This window comes from Lepisosteus oculatus, chromosome 4, assembly GCF_040954835.1.
Source record: "Lepisosteus oculatus isolate fLepOcu1 chromosome 4, fLepOcu1.hap2, whole genome shotgun sequence".
Lineage (NCBI taxonomy): Eukaryota > Metazoa > Chordata > Actinopteri > Semionotiformes > Lepisosteidae > Lepisosteus > Lepisosteus oculatus.
In genome coordinates, this window is record NC_090699.1 from 60,203,842 (window position 1) to 60,230,837 (window position 26,996).

At 37.2% G+C, this 26,996-nt stretch overlaps 1 protein-coding gene across 3 annotated transcripts; it reads left to right on the forward strand.

Moving 5' to 3' along the window:
- Positions 1–450: 450 nt before the first annotated feature.
- Positions 451–25,471, forward strand: LOC102687013 (solute carrier family 41 member 1). Of its 3 annotated transcripts, none has more exons than XM_015348252.2 (11): positions 451–556; positions 3,387–3,723; positions 12,513–12,620; positions 13,694–13,765; positions 14,903–15,047; positions 15,766–15,912; positions 18,285–18,429; positions 18,875–18,954; positions 20,515–20,649; positions 20,859–21,007; positions 23,854–25,471. In XM_015348252.2, exons 2-11 carry the CDS (start codon positions 3,418–3,420, stop codon positions 24,037–24,039), a joined length of 1,473 nt encoding a protein of 490 aa, XP_015203738.1. In that variant the 5' UTR covers positions 451–556; positions 3,387–3,417; the 3' UTR covers positions 24,040–25,471. The 3 variants fall into 3 exon arrangements, with proteins under 3 accessions (XP_015203738.1, XP_006631154.1, XP_015203739.1); XM_006631091.3 differs by lacking the exon at positions 451–556 and adding an exon at positions 1,998–2,290; XM_015348253.2 differs by lacking the exons at positions 451–556; positions 3,387–3,723 and adding an exon at positions 7,419–8,287.
- Positions 25,472–26,996: the final 1,525 nt, after the last annotated feature.

The window sequence follows — 26,996 nt, forward strand, 5'->3', positions numbered from 1 at the left end:
TCTTTGGTGATGAAGGATGCACTTTTAATTGTTTGGATGAATGTAAAATCTTAAAGACAGCTTATATATTGGAGAGTGTCAGGGTATCAGATGAGTGCAATTTAAATATTTACATCTTATTGACTTCATTGTGTGTTGATTGATCATTTACTTAAAAGATGGAGATGCACCTTACTCACATGATTTCAACTGCAAGATCATTTGTTTCAATTATAATGAAATCATTAAAACTCATCCTGATTTGTAATGTCAGAGTGGATTTTTCAGGAAAACAAAGGCGAAACAGGTGGGTCAGTCAGTCAGGCAGGGAGTCCACTCCCAGCATAATGCTGCCTCCGCTTGCCACCTTCTCTAAGATACTGTAGATGAAGGCAGGCAGGCCATGTGCCCTAATATACTAGCTGAGATGAAATTGAAACCTGTTTGTCTTAAAGTGACATTAACTGGTGCCCCCCTCCACATACACACACCACTCCACTATCGGTTACTTGGAGTATCTTTGCAATCCTGACTTTCACTGACTGCTGGGAGCCCTGAAGAAGTCAGCTGGCACAAGGTACGGTACTTCTTTAGACTTTTATTTATTGCGTTTTGCGAGAATTTACCCTGCGCATACATTTCATCCGCACAATTTGTCTTCATTCAGAGTACTGCACGCAAACTCTGCTTCAATAATATCACCTACAGCGCTGCGAAGTGAAAAGCTGAAATGGGCACTTGCCTGACTAATAGTATTTTTAGATTTCCTTTCATTTTAAACCACTTTTTCAAATTATAAAATAAATCCCCATTTCATATAATTTTTTAAAACATCGTGTTTTATTTTCCAGAACCAAGCCTTGTGCAGTTCATGCTGTATTCACCAGTTCGAGAAAGCCTATGCTGCTTAGCTGAACGTGATTCCATACTGTCAAGAATACCATAGTACTTTATAGATACTGTATACTGTACTGTATATGCCTCCCTTTAGAAGATATATGAGACGGGTCCTCCGTTATTACCGATATTAAAAATACACCCACTGGCAGCGGCACATTTCCAAGGAAAACAGCTGTACATCTTACTGTACGTTCAACAAGCTGAAACTGTGAAAATGAGTATGACCTGTTGGTAGCAAGGTGACAAGTAAATGCTCAGTATACGAAACTGCATTTAAAAATTGTCCTGTAAATTAAATTGCCTTATTCTCTTTGTGTTATGTTTGGAACCTGTAGGCCGGGCAATAGTCGGTGCATACTGCTGTTTAGAAACGTATCTACAGTACTTCACTTCAACTGTGAATGTCACAATTAACAGTTTAGTTCATTCGCGTGAATTGTACCATGATGAGTATAACAGAAAATCCATTTCTGGGACCTACTTGCGCATACTCTATGGTAACGGTGTCACAGATGCCGAACATTTAGAGTTAAAATAAAGTCTATGAAAAAAAAATCACAATTTCTCTCCTAAGCATTTCAGTGAATTTACGGGTGTGAATTACATGGACATGGGCATACAGTATAAGTGACGATTTAGCATTCCTGGGCCTTATTTGCGCATATGCACTAACTACTCTAAACAATTTTACAATCTAGTCCAGTCCTCTGAGGAAAAGAATGGGATTTAGCAGTAAGAATTATGCAATCATAAGCACAGGTGATCCAAATCCGTACTGTATATCAATTCTGGACAACAGTAGACCTGTACTATTACTAATAGCATTAGTACTACTTCTGCACAAGTAGTCCTGTAAAATAAGTTGAGGAGGCGGCATTGCGAATATCGAACGAAGCTCCTCGTGCAATTTATCCAGACGTTTCATAGCTGCCACGTGTTTTAACACATTTTTTACACGGTATAGCTTTTCACCATTCCCTTCTTAATGACTGTACCTCAGACCTCGACTGTGCATTCTCCGAGGGGGCAGGGCTTCAAAACCAGAGAGCACCGCTATCCAACCACGACCTCCAATCATTGCGGTTCTACCACGAATTGAATCAATGGGAGCAGAGCTTTGTCGAATCAGTACAGGAAGAGAGGACAGCGCCGTCTTGCAAACGTGTTATAGTTCTTTGTTTACGTTGTAAATTCTGTATTTTACGCTCTATTTCGTATGTGTTCACAATCACAGAGGGTCGTAGATACTAGTTTTGTCTTTGTAGCACAGTATGTGGCGCTTATACGACTAAGTAAAAGTAAAGGGAAGCTTGACTGTTCTGTCAGAGTGCAGAATGTACGGTAGGAGACGGAAACAATGTAAATGACAGAAAAGGGGGTTGAAATCTGGATGCAATGTCTGAAAATTAAGGTATGGAGTTTTTTTTTATCTGTAGGCTGTGGTTGCATGTCATCATTTTTCCCCTGAATGGTTTCTATCATTATATTTTCTAGGTCCTGTTACTGTTCAGTGTCTTAAGTTAACTATTTTGGTGTGCAATGCGCTCAGACACTTTACAAAACGACGACAGAGGCAATTGTTGTGTTTTATTATAATTATTTCCTGTTAAACAACAAAATTACCCCTTCTTCTGTTCCTTTATGAAACTCGAGAATCTGCGGTACGATTTTCTCCCATTGAGTTATGTCAGAGAATCATACATCACTGGGATATATACAGTATATATACAGTAGTTCAAGTACAGTAGGTACAGTAGCTGCATCAGCATGCGTAGGCTGCAAAGGAACAAGTAAAAGGTTTATTCCATGCTGAAAAGAGAAGAAAGGAAACACAACGTTTCGGATGTGGAGGCTTCTTCGGGTGTCGAAGAAGGCTCCACAGCCGAAACATGTTTCCTTTCTTCTCTTTTCAGCAAGAAATAAACATATACAGTATATATATATACAATCTTCTTAGGTGTTATGTCAACACTGACAAATATTTAAAAGTTATATTTACAACTATGAACAGGAGCATGCTGTTAATAGCCATCTACTATCTATATTTCAAGGTTTTGTACAAAGCGTAAAGATTTAAACAAACAGCAAGCTTACTTACTGATGGGTACTAGGGAACAGGTCAATCCAGTGTCTTACCCAGGTCTGAGAGAACTATGAATAATGCAGTATCTACAGGCAGGGAGGCAGGATTTCTGAGAGGCAATCAGATATCATTACAAGTTCATCATACTTACTATGAAGCACGGTGGCAGTGTCATGATGATGGTTTTCCAAGTTAACCCAGTGCAGTCTTGAAATTTTGGGTGGAGAAAGTGGCACAGTACCAAGACATATTACTGACATAGAGAGTAGTTGTGGACTTGTTGAACAAGGCTTCAGGTTTAAGGAAAAGTTAAAGGCTCACATTGCAAAGGACAAAAGCCCTTTGTTAATTTTCCTTTAGAAGAGAGATGTAATAGGAGTCATCTTCTAGAAAGTGATACATTTGTTTCTCTTTACTGACGTAGGATTGACGCAGGAGTCCAGCAGGGGAACACCATGGCTGGGGTGGAGCCGCGGCAGAGAAAAAAAGAGGGCCGGTCGAAGAACGGCGAGCGCTCCAAGCACAAGTCCAAATCCAAGGGCAAGAACAAACACAATGACAGGCAGGCGGGCTCGTCCGAGGGGCAGGATGTGCTGGCGTCACCACAACAGGTTCCCCAGAAGCGGCAGGTGGAGGAAAAAACGGCCATGGTGAAGATTGAAGACGAGTCCTCTCTGGCAATCTGTTTCCAGGTGGTCTTCCCGTATCTTTTGGCTGGGCTGGGCATGGTGATGGCAGGCATGGTTCTGGACAGTGTACAGGTGAGTGTCTACTGTAGGTGGAGTTTTGTAAATCAGTATCTTCTTCTTCTTCTTAGTCAGAGTCTTCCCTCTCAGAGAATATTGCAGTTTCTGCTTTCGTAGTGTATAGTTATGCTGTTATTTGGGGGGAAAAAAAGCTTTTGATGTCCCACTTTAGGCAAATGCAAATATCACAGTGAAAGAGAGACAGGATGAAAGATCAGGTCATCATGTCCTGGTTATTGTGATAAATGACCCTGACAAGATGTCACCACTAGGGAGCACACATCCCTTGCAAAGTTCAAGTTACAGACATTTACTGTACAATGCTGTGGTTTCAGAGTATAATTGCATTTAAAATGGTAACAGAAAAAAAAACTCCTACGAAAGATATATTGTCAATTGGATTGACTATGCTAGATTTCCCATTGAGGTGCAGGTGTGGGCTCACCTTTCTTATTAATCTGCCTTGATTGGAGTATGCTGCCAACCTCAGCATAGTTGGTATAAAGTTCAGGTGAAGAAGGAGTCTGTGTTGTACTTCGATAACCCTGTGTGTAATCAATCATTGAAGGCATTTTGCATCACCCCCTTTTGGGTGCCTCTGGATTCAGTCCTTATTTGGGCATTTTAATTAAAGGCATCAGTTTACTAGATATACAAAATTTCAACACTCTACAGTACTTGGCATTCGCTATATTTACTGCAGAAATTGTTACCTGACTACAAAGTGATCCTTCCTGTTTTTAAACAACCTTCTGAAATGCCCCATGTAATCATACCCTAAATCTAAAAAGCAGAAACAGATGCTGTTAAAAAAACAGGTCATCAGCTTCTTTAAAATTGTCAAAAAAATCAATTAACCAGATAATAATCAGAATATGCAGACAGAAGTCCTGCAGTTATAACTTTCTAAATATTTTGTGACTGTGTATCCAGCCTTCCCCCAAACCTTGTATTCATCCTGTATCTTTTACAAGAACATACGGGTAATTTATGTTTATCTAGGCCAGATGTCCTTGGTAAACCTCCAACATATTCCACTCGGGCACACACACTTTGTAGTTTTATAATGGGCCTCAAATAGCTCACATAGGATTACAGGGAAAGTAAAATGACCTTGAATCTGAGGAGTGTGACTACTGCTGTATATCCATCTTCTTCCAAGTGTAGCGCAGTGTATTTAGGAATGCATTGAGGAGTTTTGGAGGAGTTTGGATGGTATAAACTGAGCCAAGAGTGATTCAGCCTTCAGATCAGTCCTACAAACATTTTTTTAAAATTATCATTTGGTATCTTACATGAAATGTGTTGTCCGCTCATACTTGATTGCTCAACACCTGTTAAAGATGTTTTCCCTTTTGTGGTGGGTTACGGATCAGCTGGAGAATTCTAGAGGGGTATTCAAGAAAGCTGGTGTACTGTGATTAAGAGCTGGTACGGATTTAAAACTTGCAACAAAAAAGTTTAAAAGAAGTATGTATTCCAAAGTAACTGTTGCTGCATTAAAGGTTGTAATCATTTCTCCACTATGTTATTTCACGTATGCTCTTGATAAGAAAGCAACAGTAATAATAAACGCACTTCCTGTTGATATTTTTACATTTCATTTAATTTAATTGAAAATGCAATTTTTCTTTTTATAAAACCTTCCCAGAAAACTCCCAGAAGAGAGTAACTTTTTTTAAGTTACTCTCTTCTGCTTCTTTCTTCAGTTATTGCATTGAATTGTACATAATATCAAAACTATCCTAAAAATAGATTTAATTAATTACTTTGGATGGCTACCAGTTGGCCTCGGAGACGAGTCTGTGTTCTTCCAGCCCTTTGAAATTAATGCTAATAGGTGTGCAAATCCCATTGAAAGACAAAATGAAAAATGGTAATTCTAATGGTGCCTACGATGGATGATTTACAAATTCTAGGAATATAAAGTCATGAACATGAAATGACACAACAGAAAGATTTTCACATATGACATCTAAAAAATAGGATGATATTAATGCCTAGTTAAGTTAAGTTGCCAGTAAACAAAATATGTAAAAAGTTAGAAAATAACTATTGAATAATCATAGTATTTTCTCCATACTGATACTGTCAGTTTCAAATGGCTACCTAATGGTAAAATAGTAATATATGAATGTCAATTTATGCAACATTGACATGCAGATATTATCTTATACAGTATGTCTAAATTTTTATTAAGGGTTTGCAAATATGAAAAAATTACCTTCCTGAACAAAATGTTGCAATCAAGATTATTGCATTAATTGTGGCTTGCAGTGTCAGTGAATAAGCACACATGTAGAAGTGCCAAAATGGCACATAATGAGACAATACAAAGCAGAGCAGAAATTACACTCAGTGTTCTACTGAAAGATGTGAATGTATAATTTCATGAACAGTAATTTAAACAAATATTTATTGAGCACACATGTGTCCAAGTCAGGCCTTGTTTGAGTGTTTGTGTGGTGGTGTTCAAGTCAACAAACGTTTTTTACCTTGATGATAAGAACAGGGTTTTTTTCTCTAAGGTAGTGTGTACTTAAAGATATTCTGTAAAAATTATATTTATTAAATATTTATTTTCTCGTCATTATTATTCCTAGTTGTAAAAGTATACTAGCAGCAACAGTGGTTGATAATAATAAAGTTGGGATAGATTCTTCAATTATGAATTAATGATTGTGCCCTAGATGTTTTGTCTGCTTTTGTCTGCAAATCTTTTTCCCTGTTATCACTGCCATTTCTGGGCATGTACAGGAAACCAGTTTTTCCCTTAAAACTAGCTGTTGGCTGCCTGGCTTAAGTAAACTGAAGTTGCTAGCTACAATATAAAAGGATATTTGTCAAAAGGTGTTCCAATCCATTAATATTTGATAATAGCATGTGTTGAATATTTTACTTTAGAAGTAGAGAGGTTTTCTGAGGCATCCATAACAGGAAAACATATTGAGTACTGTACGTTTTATATAGTTTTATGGCAGGCTTTCATAAGTATAGACTCTCACATAAAGTATGTTGTACTAATAAAGAATACAAGAAATATGTTTGACTATACACAGACTCAAAAAATTAAAATCTGCAGATTTACACAGGTAACAGACTTCAAATGTTCATCGCCTGGTATTGGTTTAAATTAAAGGCTGCAGCTCACTTAGCCTAAAATGCCTCTAACTGTATTTAAAGAGTCTTACTTGTTTTGCTTTATGTATTAGTTTTTTTCAGGTCCAGTTCTCAGGTCTGGTCAATAGAACATGAAAAAAGACGTTGAAGCTGAAACTGCTTACATCTCTCTCTGTACTTTATTCTTTTATATACCGCTGGAAAGCAAATATTTGCACACAGAAAATCAATGAATAACCTTTTACATGTCACTGTTAGACTAATGGATTCTGAGTGTGCATGACTTAAAGGCCTAGACTTGCCTCGTATGCAGGAGGGAGTGTCTGTAATTCTCGAGCTCTTCTTCTTTTGAAACAGGTGGCTTCTGGGCTGCTCAGATTGCCATCACGAACACCACACTGCAGCAGCAGCAGCAGCAGTGACTAATCAGGACTACTTTAGAATCTGTCATGGGTGTGCTTAGTCACCTAATCAGCAGAGGTTCTCGGAAACCTGCTTAATCTTGAAAAGGGAGGACAAGCGATAAGCGTATTTGTTTTAGATAACGCGGTGGCCTGTGTCACAGAATTCTTCTTAACGGGGTCTGAGAAGGAGAAAGAGCAGAGGAACATGACAGGGCATACCACAGTGATGTCATGCGCTCAAAAAAGGAAAAAAAGCCGGGGCTTATTTCTAAAGAGCTGGCATGTGTTCCTGACAGGTACGTGTCTGACTGCGGGAGCACAGAGCACAGTGATTCTCTAGTGTTTCTTCTCTCAAACCACAGCCGCTCCCCTGAGAAGATGCTCTTGCTTGCGATGTGCTGACCTTGCATAGAGGAGACTCTAAGCTTATTCATGAGAAGGTAGAAACTCAGAAACTGTGATGTTGCTCGACGTGCATTCCAGAGAAACCTTTCTGAGATTTCACTGACAAAAAAATTTGGAAGCAGACTGACGTTTATTAAGGATCAGTAACAACTGGTATGCAAGTTCTTTAGAAGTGTCACTTCATGAAAGATGAGCTAATGCTAACTGCAAGAAAAAGAGGAATGTTCTTGATGCTGCTTTATGTGAAAAGAACTGGGAAAGCTCTGCAATTCTAAAAGAAATTCCTTGACAGTTTACGGATCTCAGGCGAATTGTCTTATATTCTGACTGCTGTGCATGAAGAGACAATGGACACTAGGATTTGTATTTGATTAGAGAAACTAAAGGGATCAACAGGTGCAGGACAAGGGTTCACTCTTTCCTTAAGAGAATGGGCTAACTTGCCACCAAGGATCATGGTGGTCACACAATTGGAACTGGAGCTCTGTTATGAGGGGAAGAAGCTGCGTGGGTTTACCTGCAAGCTCACCAAATCTGCCAATGGCTTCCTCCCGGAGGGCTCATGGAGTATTGCATCCCAAGTTCTTGTGCCATACCTAGTAGCAGGCCTAGGGATGGTTGCAGCAGGCTTAGTGATGGACATTGTGCAAGTAGGTACTTTCCCGTTTTCTGTTAAGAGTATGTTGTGAAACCCCATAGAAAACCTAACCAGTTTGCTTTTATCGAAATGTTGTTCCATAGTGGACAGGAAAGATTGTGTAAAGATAGTCCTAACTGTTACAGCACAACAGTATATGCAGATGTCACTATTCTGATAAAAAATAAGATCATATTTTATTGATAAAATGGGATATAGTTGGAGTTACACCTGAGGCTTTTCCAATTTTGCAAAAGGTAACATTATGAAAATGCTTTCTAGCTTAAAATGTATTTGAAATGTCACCTTCATAGCTACAGGCTAAAAGTTTTCCCTCTTGTTGCATCTGCGAGAATTGATTGGAAATGCGACTTGAAAATGACGCATCGTGCTTCCTGTTGTAGTTTAATATGATTGCATTGAGTCTGACCTGTCCACAGAAGCTATTTGAACACACTTAATATACTTCCTATCAACAAGCACAGTTTATCATTCCTTAGTCTTTTGATCTTTTAAGTGATCTTGCACTGTAATACAAAAATATACCTTTAAAAGTTTCATTGATGATGGAATGATGGCATTAACAATATTGTACTTACCTCTTGACTATAAAAGTTACAACATTTTGAAAAATGTTCTTCCCAGGATGTTATTAGGAACATAATACAAAAATAGGAGGCCATTTGATCTGTCTAGTATTTTTGGTTAATAGTAGCTTATTGATCTCGTCAAGCAATTTCTTGAAAGTTTCCAGGCAAGTGGGTTCAGCAATATTTTAACAACATGAAGCTTGTTCCATACTTTACAAGCCTCAAAAGTACCTCCTGTTCTCAGTTTTTAGTGCCTCTCCCCTCAGATTCTGCTTGTCTCTGTCCATCTGTTGTCATCTTTGTCACTATTGTTTGGGATTTTTGAAATCATATTCCCTCATAGTTTTTGCTGTGCTTTTAATGTCCAAGTGTGGAATATTCTTCAAAACCTGGAATGTTTCTCCTCTCATATTGTTGTTTATATTTACTTTAATTGGTCACTTTAGATGGTGTGTTGTCTATGTTTTTTTAAAGATACAACCACAATAGTGCACAGTGTTTCAGATAGGGTCTCACTGCACATTTTTAACATCCTTTCTTGACATAAATAGGTAGATGCCTTTAATATAAAAACAACTTAGCAGGGCATGCAAAGCATACTCATGGGTATAATATTTGATCATAAAAAACGATCTAAGCTCAGATTGACTTTAGATAAATCAATAGGTTGATTACAGTAGGTTTACGAATAAAACACTATGAGGAAAACGTGTTTGTTGTAACACATGCTGCAATCCTTCTGACACCATTATGCGTGCTCACTGTGCTGCGGTCATCTCTTGAAAAAAGTAATGCATCTTTTGGAAGGGATGAGAAAGCTTTCTGCGGTAAATGTCTTGGAGACTGACTACAATAAAAATTGACTGAGAGAAGACAAAGTCAAATGAAAGCTTGGAGGACAGTGAATGATACAGCCAGGGGAACTGTGGTACTGGGCTCGAACCCAGAAAGGCCATGATATAGCAGTCTCTAATCAGAAGGGCAGAGGAATGACAGCCAGGACATGCCAGCTTTTAAAAATAGCTCCCTATATTTAAAGACTTTTTATATGTATTATTGTTTTGTGACTGTTAAGATCAGCCATGGCAAGTTATATGTATGTCTGTATAATCTTGTATTCATTAACTGAGTGTCATCAAAGTTGTTGTAATACACATAAACGGATAATATATAGTATATAAACAACATTAAAACAGAGACCATCGAGCATGTTTTGCTTGTTTGGTTGCTAATTGAGATCAGAGAATGTCATCCGGACATTTCTAGAAGAATTCAGATGAGTCATTTCCTACAATGTGCCTAAGATTTTGACAAAAGAGCAAAGGTTTTTTTTCTTCTGTCCATTTTCTATGCCTAAGATTTCTATGACAGGATCAGGAGCATTTTTGTGTTGTGCTAAGTTATGTTACTTTTTTTCAAGGCACGGTGTACAGTAATGTATGCGTTTTTTACTGATTGTATTAAATATGTAAGAAAACTCTTGAAAAGGCTATTATAAATTGGGCAACTCTCCCATCACTAATACTTGATCGTGGCCTAGTGAAATTAGTTCTCACTAGTCCCAGGAAATGCTTGTACCTTAAATATGATACCTGATTGTAGAGCTGGGCGATAATTCGATAACGATAATTATCGCGATATAATTATCCTCGATATAATTTAAACAAAAGTTCAATATATATGTTTATGCTTTGCGCATGATATGCGCATGCGCACAAAATACTGTGCGAGGGTGGGTGCATGGTACAGACCAGGCAGCTAACAGATTTGTTTAATGTTTCCGCTGTTTGGAAATTATTTGTTGTGTTTTTAAAATAAAGAGTTATTTAATTTACCAAATAACTGTCTGGTTTCTTCAACTTTCATTCAGGAGAAAAAATCTGCCTTTAAACTTGAAAGAAATAATGATTTGACATTTATCGCGATGATTATCGATGTCGACTGATATGAAAATTTTTATTGTGATAATGTTTTTGGCCATATCACCCAGCCCTACCTGATTGTGCTGTTGTGGGTAATTCATCAACATGTTTTATTCTCTGTAGAACCTAATTAAGGCCAATTCCTCCAATGAGCTCAGGTAGTATGTACTGTATAGACTGCCATGATTGAAGCTTAGCAAATTTTGAATTTTAAAGGAATTTCATCCCTTGTACTTTAGTGAATAGTTACAAACTTAACGTTCCACTAGTTCAGACTGTAACTACAGCTGATTTAGATTTGTAAAGTACAGAACTGAGCTCAAATTAAATCAAAACTATGACTCCCAGATTTTGCATGTTTCAAATTCCACAAGATCACTTGATGGGAGTTTTGTGTGTGCACTAAAGACTTATGCATGTACCAAAGTACTAATTTGGGGATTTGCCATTCCTGGCTGAGTCAGCACTTGGATTTAATTTAGGTCTAACTTTTACGTTGTGGGTGTTTTGTGGTTAAGCTACATTGCTCTGGAACACTGGGCCCGAGCCTGGTCAACTGTTTATATGTATTGAACCTTTTGCTGTATTTTTTACACATAGATTTTAAATGAGAGGATGCTCACTTAGCAAAAATTTTTTTTATGAGCTCAGCTACCCAATTCTTGAAATAAACTAGTATATTAGTGAATGTTATGCTATGATACATTAAGATAATTACCATGTCTTCAGTAAAGGCACTTTGAAGACGTGAAGAATTGTTTTGATAATTTGGTGAATCTCTATGTTATGGTTAACAATATAATTACATGCAGTACTGTATGTGCAACATTACAAGATCAGCTGGAATTGATCTTGAGTTTCTATGTGCTAACTTACATGTTGCAGTTTGCTCAAACTAATTCTGAATTGAATTATGGCAAACAGTTATTGGCATTGGTTTGAGTGATGTGCACTGTTTGAGAATGCATTTGAGTTAGTCAAAGGGTTTAGAATACTGATAGCAGTGAAGCATGTGAGATGAAAGATAAAACTGCAGGATTGAATATTCAGTGAGTTGTAGAAACTGGGTAGAATAAAGACCTGAAGGCATTTTATTTCCACTAACTCTTGCCTTCAGTAATAATCTTCACTTTCTATGAGTCGACTTGGACTTACAGTTCTAATATTCTGTAAACTCTTTTTTATCCCTTATTCTTTTGAATTTACAGCCTTGTTAAAAATGAGGCCCCTTTGGTGTATTCAGATGCCTCAGCACTGCGAGGATATTATTTTTCGAGCACAGATGCATGTTAATTGAAAGTGGAGCTCTTCAGCACTATTCTAGCATCTGTCCTCGAGCCATATTTGGATTTTGAAAAACTGCAATTTGCGCAGTATTAAAACAACATTGATTGCAGTGTAATTTTCAACAGTCAAAGGTAGACAGAAAATGCAGGCAATAAAGGTCTATACAGCTTTCTGCTGACATGTAAAATCAGCTTAGATGATGAATTGTTTCATACAATGGACGCAAGACTGATGGTTGTATTCTTCAGGACAGCTGTTCTCCTGATAGGATGTAGAATTTACATGCAATACTTTTCAAGTGCAAGTGTGTGCATAATGCATTAAAATAGGCCCATGCTATATATTATTATGTTTATATGCAGAGCTCTACCATACGGTATGTGACAATTGTGAAATGGTTATTTTAACCACCTTTAATTTATTTTGCTTTCTTTTACAGCACTGGGAAGTGTTCAAAAAGATTACAGAAGTATTCATTTTAGTGCCAGCCTTGGTAGGACTCAAAGGAAACCTTGAAATGACCCTTGCATCCCGTTTGTCTACAGCTGTAAGTACAGTACAAACAGCATTGAAAACTATAAAATCTTCAGTGCCAAGCTCTTTTTTATATTTGTGGCTTGAATGAAATCTAGATATGGAGATATGTCTGTTTTGAGAACTGTATATTAAACATGGCATTGGTTCTGAGGAAATGTTAGCAGTTTTCAGTGTCCTGTTATCTTTTAGCACAGGCCAGAGTAGAAACTCCACCATTGGTGTGTCTCTCAATTTTACTACATAACCTTTTCAGGCAGAGATACAGTTAGGTCCTTCAACCTTTTACCTCAGCACACAGCATTTTACAAAATAATACTGTATATTGTTTATATACTATATACTACTATACAGTATATATATGCTAATATACTGTACCATATGTATATATAGTAGGATACTGTATGTGATAAAACCCCTAAACAATTAATAATTTGGAACTAATCAAAATCTTTGAACAATTCTTTAAAATAATCCAGTACTCAAGGTGAAGTTCTCATTGATTTAATACAAGGAGAGTCATTTGTCAGAAGTATTTGTTAATGTGGCATTTTTAAGAGGCACTTCCACCCATCTTTGGAAATCAAAGGAGGTTATAGAATTAATTTTCTTGCAAGGCAAAGTAATTTGAAAAGGAAAGGAAATTTCCCAGAAAAATAATGGAAGGCTCTAATGGTATTTTTGTTAACACAATGACTGAGCTGTAGAGTACAGAGACCTGCTATATACAGTAAGAGCACAGTTAGTAACAGCTTTGAATATTTTCGGTATATTGTTTATACATATTCATTATTAAACAATGGCAAAATACAGTATACAAAATACGGGTCTTTTCATGGATATTTCTTTAGTAATAATAGAAATGTAATTATTATTATACACTGTTTTCCACTAGGATATTTTGTGTTTCTTTATATTGGATTAGACTAAGATTATGGACACAGAATTCCAGCTAGGAAAGAAGTGGATATCATATGGTAGTGAAGAGTAAGCAGAGAACAAGACAGTTTTGTACAAATCAGCATGTTTTGACATACTGTACCAGCTTGAACTTCAGTTGACGGTGCCTGTGTCTTTGTTCACCAGGCTAATACTGGACAGATGGATGATACCCGCCAGCAGTGGAGAATGGTGACTTGTAACCTGGCTTTGATTCAGGTAACCATACAGATCATATAAAACAGTCTCTCCATTTCTTCAGTATCTCCCGCCCAGTATCCCAAATCCGCTTAACTGCTTATTCCAGAGAAAAGGTGACTTTGCAAGGGAAGCTACAGAGATTTCATGTTAGTCAAGTTTGCTTGGGAAATGTAGAATTCCCACCAGATTTGGTAGGAAACAGAGAGACTTACTGAATGGTGTGATAGTCGTGTTGCTCTGAGCAATTTTGGAGAAGAATCTTTCATTAACTATTCACAGTCTGTAGTAATCTGACTGTTGTTCCAATTTAAATAACAGTAATAGTAATTTAGCAGATGCTTCCATTAATTAACAATTTTAGCAAAGGGTTAAACTGTCAACTACTGCTGGTGGTGAGGTGCAGTAAAAGCTCAGTATTACAGTACATCTCACTGAAAGAGCAAGCCACAAGAGGGGAAGGAACTTCCTCAAGGGTTTCTGACAATCTGGAACACGAGCTTGAAGCCAACTAGTATTAAACCCTATCATTAAAATGTATTTTAATTCAAAAAATGGTCCTCCTCTTATCTATAGTGGATGTCCCTGCAGTCGTTAATTGAACACACTGTAACTGTTACTCCTATGGAGAGTGACCACATGGCTTAGAATGCATCTTTTCACTCTCTTGTGGTGCTTCTCATTGAAGTCTCAGTGTTGTAAGTAAATAGTTGAATTTGTGTCATGATTCCTCCATAAGATTGTAAGAACGAGTCCTGAAACATACACACAAGAATGAAAATAAGAGGCTAAGCAGAAAATACTGTATGCTACTTCAAGAAGCTGCCCAAGTACAGCTGGTTCAGTGGCATCATTCAAGAAGAAGCTTGATAAGGTCCTTTGATTAATTAATCTTACTTTAACATGGTAAGGCTCTTGTACAAATATGGCGTGATGAAGCAGAATACACAGTAGGTTTGACAGTACTCCAGTTATTGCTTGTGTACAGATTTACTCAGTGTAAGAACAGTTGAAATGTCCATCAGCTGGTTTTGATTTATACAGTACTTGTTATAAAAGGTGTTATGGTGAGCCAAAAGGCCTCATCTATGTGATGTTTGCTACAGCTGTGGAAATGAAGGCTTCAGATTTGGTCTCTTGTTTTCGCTCTCTTCACAGGTCCAGGCCACTGTGGTGGGGCTCCTGGCAGCTGTGGCAGCTGTGATCCTGGGGTCAATATCCAAAGGACACATTGAACTGGACAAGGCTGCAGTGCTCTGCGCCAGCAGTGTCACTACTGCTTTTATTGCTGCACTTTCCCTAGGTAAAATGATGACTACAAAATCAATATGTGGTGTGAATTCCATTATCCTTTGACACACGTTAATCAAGAATTCTTCACCCGGGATTTCAAGATTGGACATAATAAAATAGAAAACCATAGCCCAGCCTTCCTTCAGAAAGAAAATTTTGATCCATTTCAGCTTTTGTGAGATGAAGGCTCTCAAATGTGGCGTGATGAAGCAGAATGTGTGGCAATTTTGACAGTACGCTGGTTTTGAGCAGATTTGCTCGGTATAAGAACAGAGTTGAAAAATCCATCAGCTGGTTTTGGTTTATAGCTGAATCAGTCTGTGGGAATCGTATGGGTTTCCCTGCTGCATTATGTCCTACCATGAAAATGTTTGATGTCCTTCTCCATATGTTTGTGTTATTGATCAAATAGGTAGCATGAAAATGTTTTAAATCTTGATGCCTGGTAGTGTTCTAGTTTACTTGTGCATGTGTGTTTCGGAATTCAGGAACATCTGGAATGGCATTTGTCGACCACAGCAGAGTTGATGGAAAGTGTTTTACTGTGGTTTTGAAGTAGGAATGTGCTTGATTGTAGTTCTTTAGACAGATGCATTATGTGTATTTGTACATGCTTTCATATAGCCTTAGACTTAAATCCCTTCCCCCTCTCCTCCCACAGCATAGCATTCTCAAGCCTCTTGCATGGCGTGGACAGTTGACACTTAATGTCTCAATTATGTTCTCAGGTCTGGTCATGATCGGCGTAATTATTGGGTCAAGAAAAGTTGGAATAAACCCTGACAATGTGGCTACTCCAATTGCAGCCAGCCTGGGAGACCTGATAACCCTCTCACTTCTGGCAGGGGTTAGCAGCATACTCTACCAATACAGAGGTATTGTTCAAATACATTAAAGTGAAACATGGGAAACTCTCCTTTTAGTAGCGCTGCATCAGTCACTATTTCCTCCTTCATGTCTTCTTATGCTGTATTTATTTATGACCCCGAAGTATTCACAACAAGCTCTTTCAAAATTTACAAGACTCAAGACCGTTTATCTGTAAGGCTACCATAACTGCAGTTATTCGATTTAGAGTCATTCATTCCCTGAATGTTTCTCGTGAACTATGGTTCTCTCTTTAATTGCATTTCAGTTCACATGTAAACCCCTGCAGAGCTGTAATCAGACTAAAGTATTAATTCCAAAACCAGTTCCCGAAATCCTAGGCGGAAAACGGTGACTTGAACAGAAATAATAAAACAACAATTCAGCTTGGGTATTAATTAACAGATACCTGACCTTATTTGGAGCCACACTATTCTGCTAACATGCTTCGTGTGCAGTAAAGGTTCCTGATCCAATCAGGGCTTTTCACTGGAGGGATGGGGCAGATTTCCACACCTCCTTACAGAGGCAGCTGTGGCTGTCTGCACTTAGCTGGATTCTGTCTCCGTCACATACCATTCCTGGAATCCAGTTGGACAGCATGTTCTGTGTTTCCCAAAAATAAGTTAAGAGCAATCGATACATTAAAATGTAACATAATATTTTTTGGCGTAACTTTCCTCTTAATACCTACTTGAGTCCTGATACCTATTATTAATCATGGTTAAAGGCAAATTTGTGCCATCACACTGGCAATAATTAAAAAGTTCACCCATGGCTGAAGACAATCATGCCATTACATACTGTATCATGCCCTAGTCATTTTTGAAGAATTAACTTACACCGATGAAAGTGACTGAAGACTGATAAGCTTTAAATGCACTTTATGTCTGTTGGAGAATTTGAAAAACAATATTTAATGATATATAGATTTTAAAATTGATGCTCTGACATTTTCTACTGCCAGATGTTAGTTGCACTGAACTTTTATGGAATGTATTTGACATGAGAGTAGGGATAAAAAAAGACATCCAGCACTGGAAGATGATAGAACTGAATTTATAAGATAGGTTCCAATACAATACTTCACTCCTACAGTTGTGTGATAGATTGGCCAGAGTTCAAGTTGTGGAGGTTACTAATGAAGAAGGAAACTTTGAAAAAGTTTGCAATAAATCACCAACACAGCAAACTAAAAACTAAAACTCTAGGTAATTGTAAATCTTTAAAAATATTTAACATTTATGAAGTTTGAAATTAAAAAGTTGAGCAAATGTATATTATGCTGCTTTTTCTAATGCAGTATTATTGTGTATTTATTACCTTTTGCTTTAAAAAGAACTTTGTCATCCTGCTGATTGCACTATTTTGCCAGCAGATGTCAGCAAAGGGCAATAATAAATTGTGTTGAGTGTATGACAAATTTACATCACCCCGATGTTTGTTTAGCTTCTAGACTAATAATTCTATTAAGAAACTGCCTCTTAAAATTCCCATCTTATTAAAAATATGCAGTGTAACAAATAAAGCATAAATGTTTTAAATACACTTCTAACACACTTGTTCTACAGCTGTGGTTATAAAACACAAGAAAGGTTACAAATTCAGCTAATTGATACAAGAATCTCATTCCAGTTGTTTCTTGAAAGACACCTGGGTATGAGCTTTAACAGCATGGCTGAGTATATTGTTCCGTACTCCCACAGTTAATCAATTAATCTTTAATTAATCCTTAGGCAAAGATCAGGGGACTGTAACTGATATTTACAGACAGGTGAAGTAGGTGGTTTAGATTCAGATTCTATCTAGGGCTGACTTTTTCAGAAACTGTTTTGTTTGTTTGAACAGAAAATTAAAAAAAAGTTACAAAAATCACATGGAATGGATATCAGGGATTTAACAGTGAACATTTCAAGACGTCATCTCTTGTACAGGCTAGCTAACCATCATTCTTTAAATATTCTCTGACATTTTACAGACATAATATTTACTCAGCCATCATTTGTATTTCCCAGATGTATAGCCTCATTAACAGTGGAAGGAAGGAATTAGGATTCAATTAAACTTAACAGATGAGCACAGTTAATTCTGTTAGATTATTCTCCTTAATCTGCCCTGTGATATAAACAACTGGGGCCATACTGTATGAATAGACTTCATTCTTAAATCCTTTAGCACAACAATAATGTTTTATTTTATCTAATTTTCCTATTTATAAATGTTAGAAAAAGCACAGGGAATATTGTACATGGTTTTAACATGGTAGTTCTTGATAAAAAGCAACTGTAAAAACCTGGTTACATATGTAAATGACGTTACAGTGGGAAGTATCATTGTGCTCCCAAAAAGCAACCTGCGTTTAAACGTTCCTTTTCTGCAGATCAGTGGTACCTGTCTCTACTCGTGTGTGCCCTCTTCATTGCCTTGATACCACTGTGGGTGATTGTAGCCCGTCGTAGCCCACAGATCAAGGAGGTCCTGATATCGGGCTGGCAGCCAGTCATCATTGCCATGTCTATCAGCAGGTACAATACCCATTCCAGTGTACTGAACTGAATAGTGTAGAAGAGTTTCATAGGTCTTTGAAAGCCAGAATTCCCCAATTATTGAAGGTCCACAAGTTCAACAGGTTTTTTGAATCATGTGTTTTAGACCTGGGCTATAAAATCAAATTGGGTTAAAAAATGGATAATTCAAATCTGTGGTGAGAATGTCAGGTAAAGGTTTTGACAACCTTGAGGATTGTAGGTGAGATACTCCAATACTGTATAAATCCTACTAGTAAAATAAATTATACTTCAGCAATAAGTATAATCATGTGGACCTCAAAAATACATTTTTGATAGTCCAGCAGCACAGTATGTGCTACTATTTTATGTTGATAAGGATCAAGGTTCAAATTTTATTTTCCTCAGGATTTTCTGCATTTGTAAAGTTGGCCTGTTAAGTAATAAAGCCTTTTGCTTGCAGTATTGGTGGCCTGATTTTGGACAAGACAGTAACCGACCCAAATTTTGAAGGCATGGCTGTTTTTACTCCGGTAATCAATGGTAAGTGACACTGTATAAGCTTGAAACATTTATATTAATTTACATTGTGAAATGATCCCAGGGTAAATTGGTTTTGTTATCCCTTCAATATAAGATGCATTCCGTTACTGAATCTTATCATATCGATTAAAAGATCAGAGCAGCATTTTATTAACAAACAATATGGTACAAAACTTTTGGAAGAAAGACATTGGACTCATTAAAGTTAATGCATTTCCGTGATAAAGTATGCTGTCTGGTTTGTATTTCCTCTTTATTTATTTGTGTCATTCCATGGCTTGTTTGTGTATGTTTCCCTGCTGCCTCTCTCCTTTCTGATTTTGATGTACACCCCAGAACGAAAGATATTCTGGCGTAGGTATCAAAGTGGATGCTTCAGGCTCTGGAAGCCTGGATATTAAATACATGCCACTGCATTTATGAGTTGAAAGAGAAAGAGAATTTAAGCTGTTATGTTAGACCTGGGTTTATTTTTTTTAATACAGTTTTTATCACTTCACCACACCTGTGAGTTTCATACCATTCCAATATATAAACCTCAAGAGATGCGGATGAAGCAAGTCTGACCTGAATTGCTGTTATTAGAGAAAGCTCATGTTCAAAACCCTGAGATAATTAAAAGACATAACCCTTACCACTGAAACACCTGCCAATAGTTTGTGCAGCTGATTGAAAGGAGAGTGCATCTTACCAAAAAACATTTTTACTTCCCTTCAAACCTTAATAACAGTTGTGAAAAATCAAAACACAAATGGCTTGAGGGACACAGTAAAACAACTATTATAAGATCATGGTGTGGTCTCTCTTACAAAGGCTGATTCATCCAGGCTTTCAACAAAGAACAGATGTATATTTTAAAGTACTTTGGAGGGATCATGTAACCCAGTGGCAGAAACAGCATTTTTGGGGTTATCATCATAATACTCAACATTAAAACTAAGTAAGCAGGCACAGGAAGAAATAGAGATGTCGAGTGACATTACATCTTTCCTTCACCTGCGAATGTTGAGGCCTGGAACTTTGTTTTGGGTAGTGGGCTTTTTCATCCATCCAGCTACAATGTTTATGAACATCCTTGAGGAGCTCTTTTGAGTTTAAACAAGATCCTTGGTCTGTGGGTACATATTACAGGGTGTAAGGAAAGAGGAGAAAAATGCGGGCCATCTGTGCTTCCCTTTTTACGTCAGCCTGTTCTTACATCACGTTAGAGAGTAAGGCTCTTGAGATTCCATAACTAGGAGGTTCCCGGTTCAAGTCCAGCTTTACCACTAAGTACATATTTAATTGCGTAATGTGCTCAACATTTTCTTTTTACATATACTGTAAAACAGTTCCTTTTGTGTGTGAATTTAATTTAATTATTGAGTAGCACAAGGACACAGCCTTTCATTTTTACATATCACTTTAAATAAAATCCTGAGCACTGTATATCCTTTTTGGATAAAATTATACCACTTCTAGTATTTGGAATTCACTAGGAGCAAACCTGCTAAAATGACTCCTTGCTATTAATTGCACTTGGTCCTATGTATTTTGACCGTGCTCTCCCCCTTCTTTCAGGTGTAGGTGGCAACCTGGTAGCTATCCAGGCCAGTCGGATCTCTACTTATCTCCACTTCTGGAGCATGCCAGGGGTGCTGCCCTACAAGATGAGGCAGCACTGGCCCAACCCCTGCATTACCTTCTTCTATTCAGGTCGGTGAAAGAGAGGAAGAAACATCTGAATCTTTTATTTGCAAAATGATTTTTCCAACTTTTTCTCAGCTCACTGCTCACGTACTGTACCTGTGTAGCTGCCCGCTCACCTGTCCAGATTTTATTCCAGCCAGCAATTGTGGTGGTGTGTGTCCATTTTGATCGTGCAGGGCAGAGCAGGGTCACAATCGTGTTTTCTTCCATTGCAGGGGTGAATTCGAAGTCAGCCCGTGTGCTGTTTCTGTTGGTGATTCCTGGACACCTAGTGTTCCTATACACAATCAGCCTGTTGCAAGGAGGACACACGGCTATCTCACTCACCTTCATTGGCTTCTACCTAACTGCTGCTCTTCTGCAGGTACACTGAAGATATTTTAGATCTCTCTTTGATTCTCGGTGTTTGCTGCTTGGTGATTTAAATATATTAGCTTAAGAGCTCTGCAAGTTTCACTTCTAGCAAAGTTTTAAAAGTTTTTTTCCCTTATATTTTTCTCCTTTATCATCAGTACCTTTTACAGGCCTACATTATGTATGCACTTGGTTACACAGTCTGATTATTCAGCTAACAGCCAAAGACTTAAGCTCATAAATACTGTAGATAATTATTTTTCAATACCTATACAATCTGGTTGGCAAGATATTTCCAGATTAATATGGTGTATTTACAGTACATTGTGTTCTGGTGTTTTCACTTTGATATTGTTAATATTATTAATAGGTTAATAGTATAGTTCAGTTATAATTTGGAATGGAAACCCAAGTATAAGACGTGTGGTAGAAAATAATTCATAACAAAAAGCATATTTTCATCATACAGTATTACGTATTTTGCACATGGCCACACAATTTGGCATTTTCCAATGCTTGTAGTTTTAATTCATATTGGTTGATGTTAAAATAGGCAAGTGATTTTTAATTCTTTGGTAATTATTGAAAGTAAATACCCAGTATGTTAAGATAGGCAAGTGTTTTTTTTTATTCTTACTGTAGGTTGTTATTGTAAGTAAATTCATTCCCCAGCATCAGCTTTATTGAACTGTTATTTTCACTGTACTCAAGTTACATTTCATAAAATTGCCAGGTGCTTATTGTTTGGTATTTGAGTTTAAATTTAGTTGTGCAAGGATCTGTATACACTTTCAAAAAGATACAGTTTTAATTCATGTAAGAATAAAAAAAGTATGACCACAACATCTTTGTAATTGATATTGGCATTATCAAAAGCTGTGAGAGAAGGTGAATGGAAAATGAGATGTTCTGCTTTAACACAGCAGGCTAGTCCAGAAAAACTAAGAAACCAAATCTGTGTAGGACAGCCCACGCCAGCCCAGAACTGTCACATCCATCTGCTTCGTTTGCATAATTGTTTTCAGATTGCTGCAGCTACAGCATGAGAAATTCCAGTAAGAAATAACATGTGCATCATTAACTGAAAATGTACATGTACAGTACATGCTCGCAGGCTGTTCAGTCCACTTAGCGACAGCTACAATATGATATTCCCACCTTCAACTGGCCAGAGAACATCCACAGGTGTGGCAGAGAGAGTGGTGCAAGATCATATCCATAGATTAATGCCATTTTCTGCCCAGGCAGATCTGACAAAAGACAAAAAAGCTTTAATCTGTTGTGCTGGTCAAGATAACTAAAGAGCTAGCGGAAAGTGGATGATGTCTGGAGGACACTTCCTCTGTATAAGGGCAGATATTATTGGTCAAAGATATGTTGCCAAAGTCCTTGAGCCAAAAGTCTGTTCAATCTGGCAAGCCACTTTTCCAAAAGGACAATGCAAGACCATTGTTGTAGGATTACAGTGGAAAAACATCATAAAAAAAACAACATTGAGGTCTTGTCATGACCAGCTTTTTCTCCGGACTTAAATTTACTGTAATAGATTATGTGGTACCAAATTGCCATTGTTTAAATCAACAACTCTCACCAGCTGGGAAAAGCTGCACAGGAAATGTGTCAGAATTTTTCACAGCAGTCGGTCCAGGACTGATCAGGTTTATGCATCGGTGTTAGTGCTAAAAGAGGTCACACTTCCTTTGTGGTTTTGGCAGTGTGTCACGTTTTTTAGCTGGGAGCTTATCATGATTCTGTAATCTGCATTTTTGTTCACATTATCTATCATTTTGTTTGGTATCTACATTTTAAATGTTTGATTAAATCCACAAGGCCTACGTGGTTCACTTCATTTGTGCAACAGTATGTTTGTGGCTGTTTTTTGTGACTACAGATAGTAAAAATACCTTCATGTTTTATATTAGTCTTGTGAGTTCAGTGATGTAATGTATATGACTGTTTTATCTTGTTCATTTTAACTCTTAGTTCATTCACACCAAAGCTCATTTTTAGCCAAGAAAAAAACTATGATGTTTCTGTAAAGTGTAAAACAGGTCTTGCTCAAAGTTAAAAATGCAATATTAGATTTTTTTCTGAAATTATTTGATAGATTCAGTAGAAACTCTAGCAAATAACATAAGGCTATTAAGTCTGGTTGTTTCATATTAACCAGTGGTTTTTGGAATGAAAAAATAAAGGGTAATTTTTGGAAAGGCAAGAAAAAGTTTCCAGTGATGATTCCATTATAATCCAAAAGTCTTATTTTATCATAATTCCTGCATATTTTGCAGTTTTAATAACCAATACATTGTAATTCAGATTTCTGTTAGCATTACAAATGAAACATAAATTAAAACAATATGCTATAGAACTAAAGAGGCCATCTAGTGGCTTTTCTGGTTAAGTTAAATCAGATTGTTTTGTATTTCTTGGACTTTATGTGTGTTCAAGAAATTTAGATTGCTATGTTTCAATTCCAATAAAGTGCTTTACAATAAACATGGAATTAATATTACTTCACTTATTGAGGTGGCAGTGAATGTATTATTTAAAAAACCTAACAACCAGATGAGAAAATTGGAACAACTTATTTCATTATTTGCATTTTTTCAGGATTTTTATTTATTCTCATAGTTTACAAAACCCACAGTGGTACCAATAACTTTTTTAAGGCTTTTGTGTGTCTACCTACAGTAGACAGTATTACAGTATGCAGTTACAAAGTGGGTGCAATAAAATATACTGAAATCAGGCAGATTTCCAACAATAAGGCATTACATTCTCAAGTAAATTTCTGCATTCTCTCAACTTGCCTTGTAAGGATTTGTAACCCAAACATTGAATTATGTTTTAATTCAGGTGGGCATTCTGCTGTATGTAGCTGACATCATTGTGAGACTGATGTGGCGCAGAGGTCTGGACCCTGATAACTTCTCCATCCCCTACCTCACTGCGCTGGGAGACCTCCTGGGCACTGGCTTCTTGGCTCTTTGTTTCCGCATGATCATGCTTGTCGAAGGTGCCAGCCTGGAGACGGGCCACTAAGAATGCCTTTTCACACCGCATTCGATGATACTGGTATCCTTGAAAGCTAACACTGAAGCAACACATGCACGATGATGCTTGATCATCTCCGGGTATCAAGATGATTCCAGATACTACTTCCAGTGAACAGTTCTGAGGACATGGCGTGACTGCACGTCATGATTGCACGAGGCAGATCGGCGTACTATCACCTTGTCTTTTTGTCCCACTTCATCTACTGTTTGTTCTGGGATCAGGTTTTCTTTTCTGTTTTTGAGTACTTTGACAGGACAGATCATTTTGATGCAATTGCTACATAAAAAAAAATCTAAACTGAAACAAGACCACAAGAAAAGACCGACTGAAATTGAAAAACTTCAATCCTTTAGAATCCTTTCCTGTCATGTGCTTTGCTTTTTCACCCTTCCTCACAGTTATGGGCATATGAGCTTGGAACGCCTGTTACTGTCCTGTGATCTTAAAAGGACAATATTTTGAACTTTTAGACCCAGGGACTACAGACAAACCTCCTTTGCAATAATTTATTTTTGTTTGTTTTTTTGTTTTCTTTGAGCCATGTACTGTATGTTAGCTTTTACCCCTTGCATAGAAACTGACAAAGGAACCAATATGTTTATCTTTAACAGAGGTGGTTTACAGTTGGTGCTGTACAGCATGTCTATTTCAAGAGATGTTTTGTCAAAAGCTTTGCAGCATGTTTTCTTACACAAAGGTTTGGTTAATTTTTTTCACCACCTTTCACATTATATTCCCCAAGCCTGTCTAAATCCCAAACATATACTGCCAAAAAAGACTAATGTAGAGATAAAACTATTCTCTATCTAATATTTTTTCAATAGTCTAAATACAGCGTTTGAAGTTCTGTAGTTCAATAGATGTTGTTCCAGTACTTTGATATATTTACATTCAGGTCTACATACAGTAGTTACCATCTGTTCATAGTTATCCTGATAGAGGATCCTGATAGATGTGCAATGAGTTTATTATGTTTTAAATACCAGTAGAAGAGTATTACAAGTTAATAGCATTGTTTACGTAAAATAGGAAAATGTCTCTTTTACTTTAGGTTAAATCAGATTGAACCAGCAATTTGGTCAAATGAAGTGCCTGTTTATTTTAGTTTTTAGAACATTTGCCAAACCTTTTTGTTACTTATGTTATTTACACTAAACACTTTGCAAAAGGAAATACCTTTTAAGATCTGTGTTTGACACTGGGATTAAAAGTACACTCATAAAACAAAAGGTAAATGAAGAATGCCTGAGCTGTTCAATGTTGTTGTTTTGTTTCACATGAGCAGCTTCAGGAGTAATAATGTGGGCTGTTTCTTTAGTCTGGTTCAACTGTACATCTGTCAGTTACAGTATTTCTTATGTATCACTTTGGAGTTGCAAGACTCTGTTCAGCTAACAAAGATAAACGTTCTTGAGAATGTGTTGTCAGGTCAAATGCTTCTTTCCAATCTTAGGAACCACAATATGAATATTTAAACTATGGGTCCCATAAAAACATACATTTAAACAAGCATTTTACCTAAACAGCTGTAGGAACACCTGGGGATGTGTAACATTGCAAAGGGAACCACTGAACGCCCTAGACCCCAACTTGCCAGCACGTGGGCTGTTTGGAGAGCCTCCCTGGTCTGGCCTGGGCAAAAGTCCATAAACGACAGAGCCGATCAGAGACCACCACTCACACCACACTCCAGGCAGAGACCCTGATGCTGAGGAAGGGATGGAATTGAAAGATGAAGCAGGAAAGACCCTTGAGAAGGTAGGAAACTGCATGTACAGTAGTTTTTACAAGTCAGGCCAACGCACCAAGTGAAATGGGTCATATTTTTTCAACCATATAAAAATCATCAGTAACGCCTTTCTTTAACCGGCTTGTGTCTTATCTTTAATGATCCAGATTTTATGCAACAGTAATAAAGGTTATTTTACAAAGGGCAGATATAGCAAAATATTTATAGATATTTCTGGGTATAAATTTAAGACTTATATAGCACCTTACTACTAATTATTGTTGTACTGTATGTTGCAGTGTGGATGCTCGAACAGTAATTAAAAATAAGCTAATGCCTTCTTCTTTGATACTGATATCCAGCACCTGCTTTTCCTTCTTGATATCCAATTATTTTGGACATGTAGTGCTTGTTATACACATCTTTCTCTCTTCTACTGTCCTAGTACAGTATGTCTGCTCACCTCCAACCCCAATGAAAATTTAATTTATGTGCCATTTGAAGGAAGACCACTAACTATCCATGTCAATGTGCAATGGTGTCAGCACCTAATCATTTATTTTATTATCTTTATTGCTTTATGTTTCGATGTAAAACACTCCCGTGAGTGTACAGAAGCAGACCATGGGGGAAAGCAGTACCGTATTTACCCGAATATATGCTTAACTTTTTCTACAAATTTCAGGGTGGTACAATTGGCGTGTGGCTTATATTCAATTAAAGTAAACAAATTCTGAACTTGATCTGGTTGTTGACATTTTAACCACAGGAATGCTGAATGTGTTGTTGCGATAAAGAAATTGTATTTTCATTTTTAGTTATCCAAAATGAACAAGAAAATCACGGTATACTTTTGCATTCGTGAAGGAGGTGATCCTGTGTACTGAACAGCATGGGAATCATCAGGCTGAACAGCAGCTTGGAGTGGATTCACAGTCACACCAGATTTGATAGACGTTTAAAGCTCTCGAGTCAGCTACACAGCTAAACATGCCAGATTCTAGAATTTAAAGCGTCCCATGGCTGGATAATGCATTTCATAAGGAGGAATCGGTTTTATCACGGTAGTGGTGTTCTAATCGTTTTGCTTTAGTCTAGGTGACATTGCATATCAATTTAATCTCATATATCCGAAAATCCTCGTATGCGCAACCCAGTTTACTGTTTTACTGTATGGTTTACTTTTAAACTCCACTCTTCCTTAATTTATTTA

What these genes read in the sequence shown, in the direction of transcription:
- LOC102687013 (XM_015348252.2), top strand. Translation starts at nt 3,418, where the DNA reads ATGGCTGGGGTGGAGCCGCGGCAGAGAAAAAAAGAGGGCCGGTCGAAG. An exon ending in CATCCCGTTTGTCTACAGCT is followed by an intron (nt 12,621 to 13,693) that starts GTAAGTACAGTA and finishes TTTGTTCACCAG; the next exon opens with GCTAATACTGGACAGATGGA. An exon ending in CATACTCTACCAATACAGAG is followed by an intron (nt 15,913 to 18,284) that starts GTATTGTTCAAA and finishes CCTTTTCTGCAG; the next exon opens with ATCAGTGGTACCTGTCTCTA.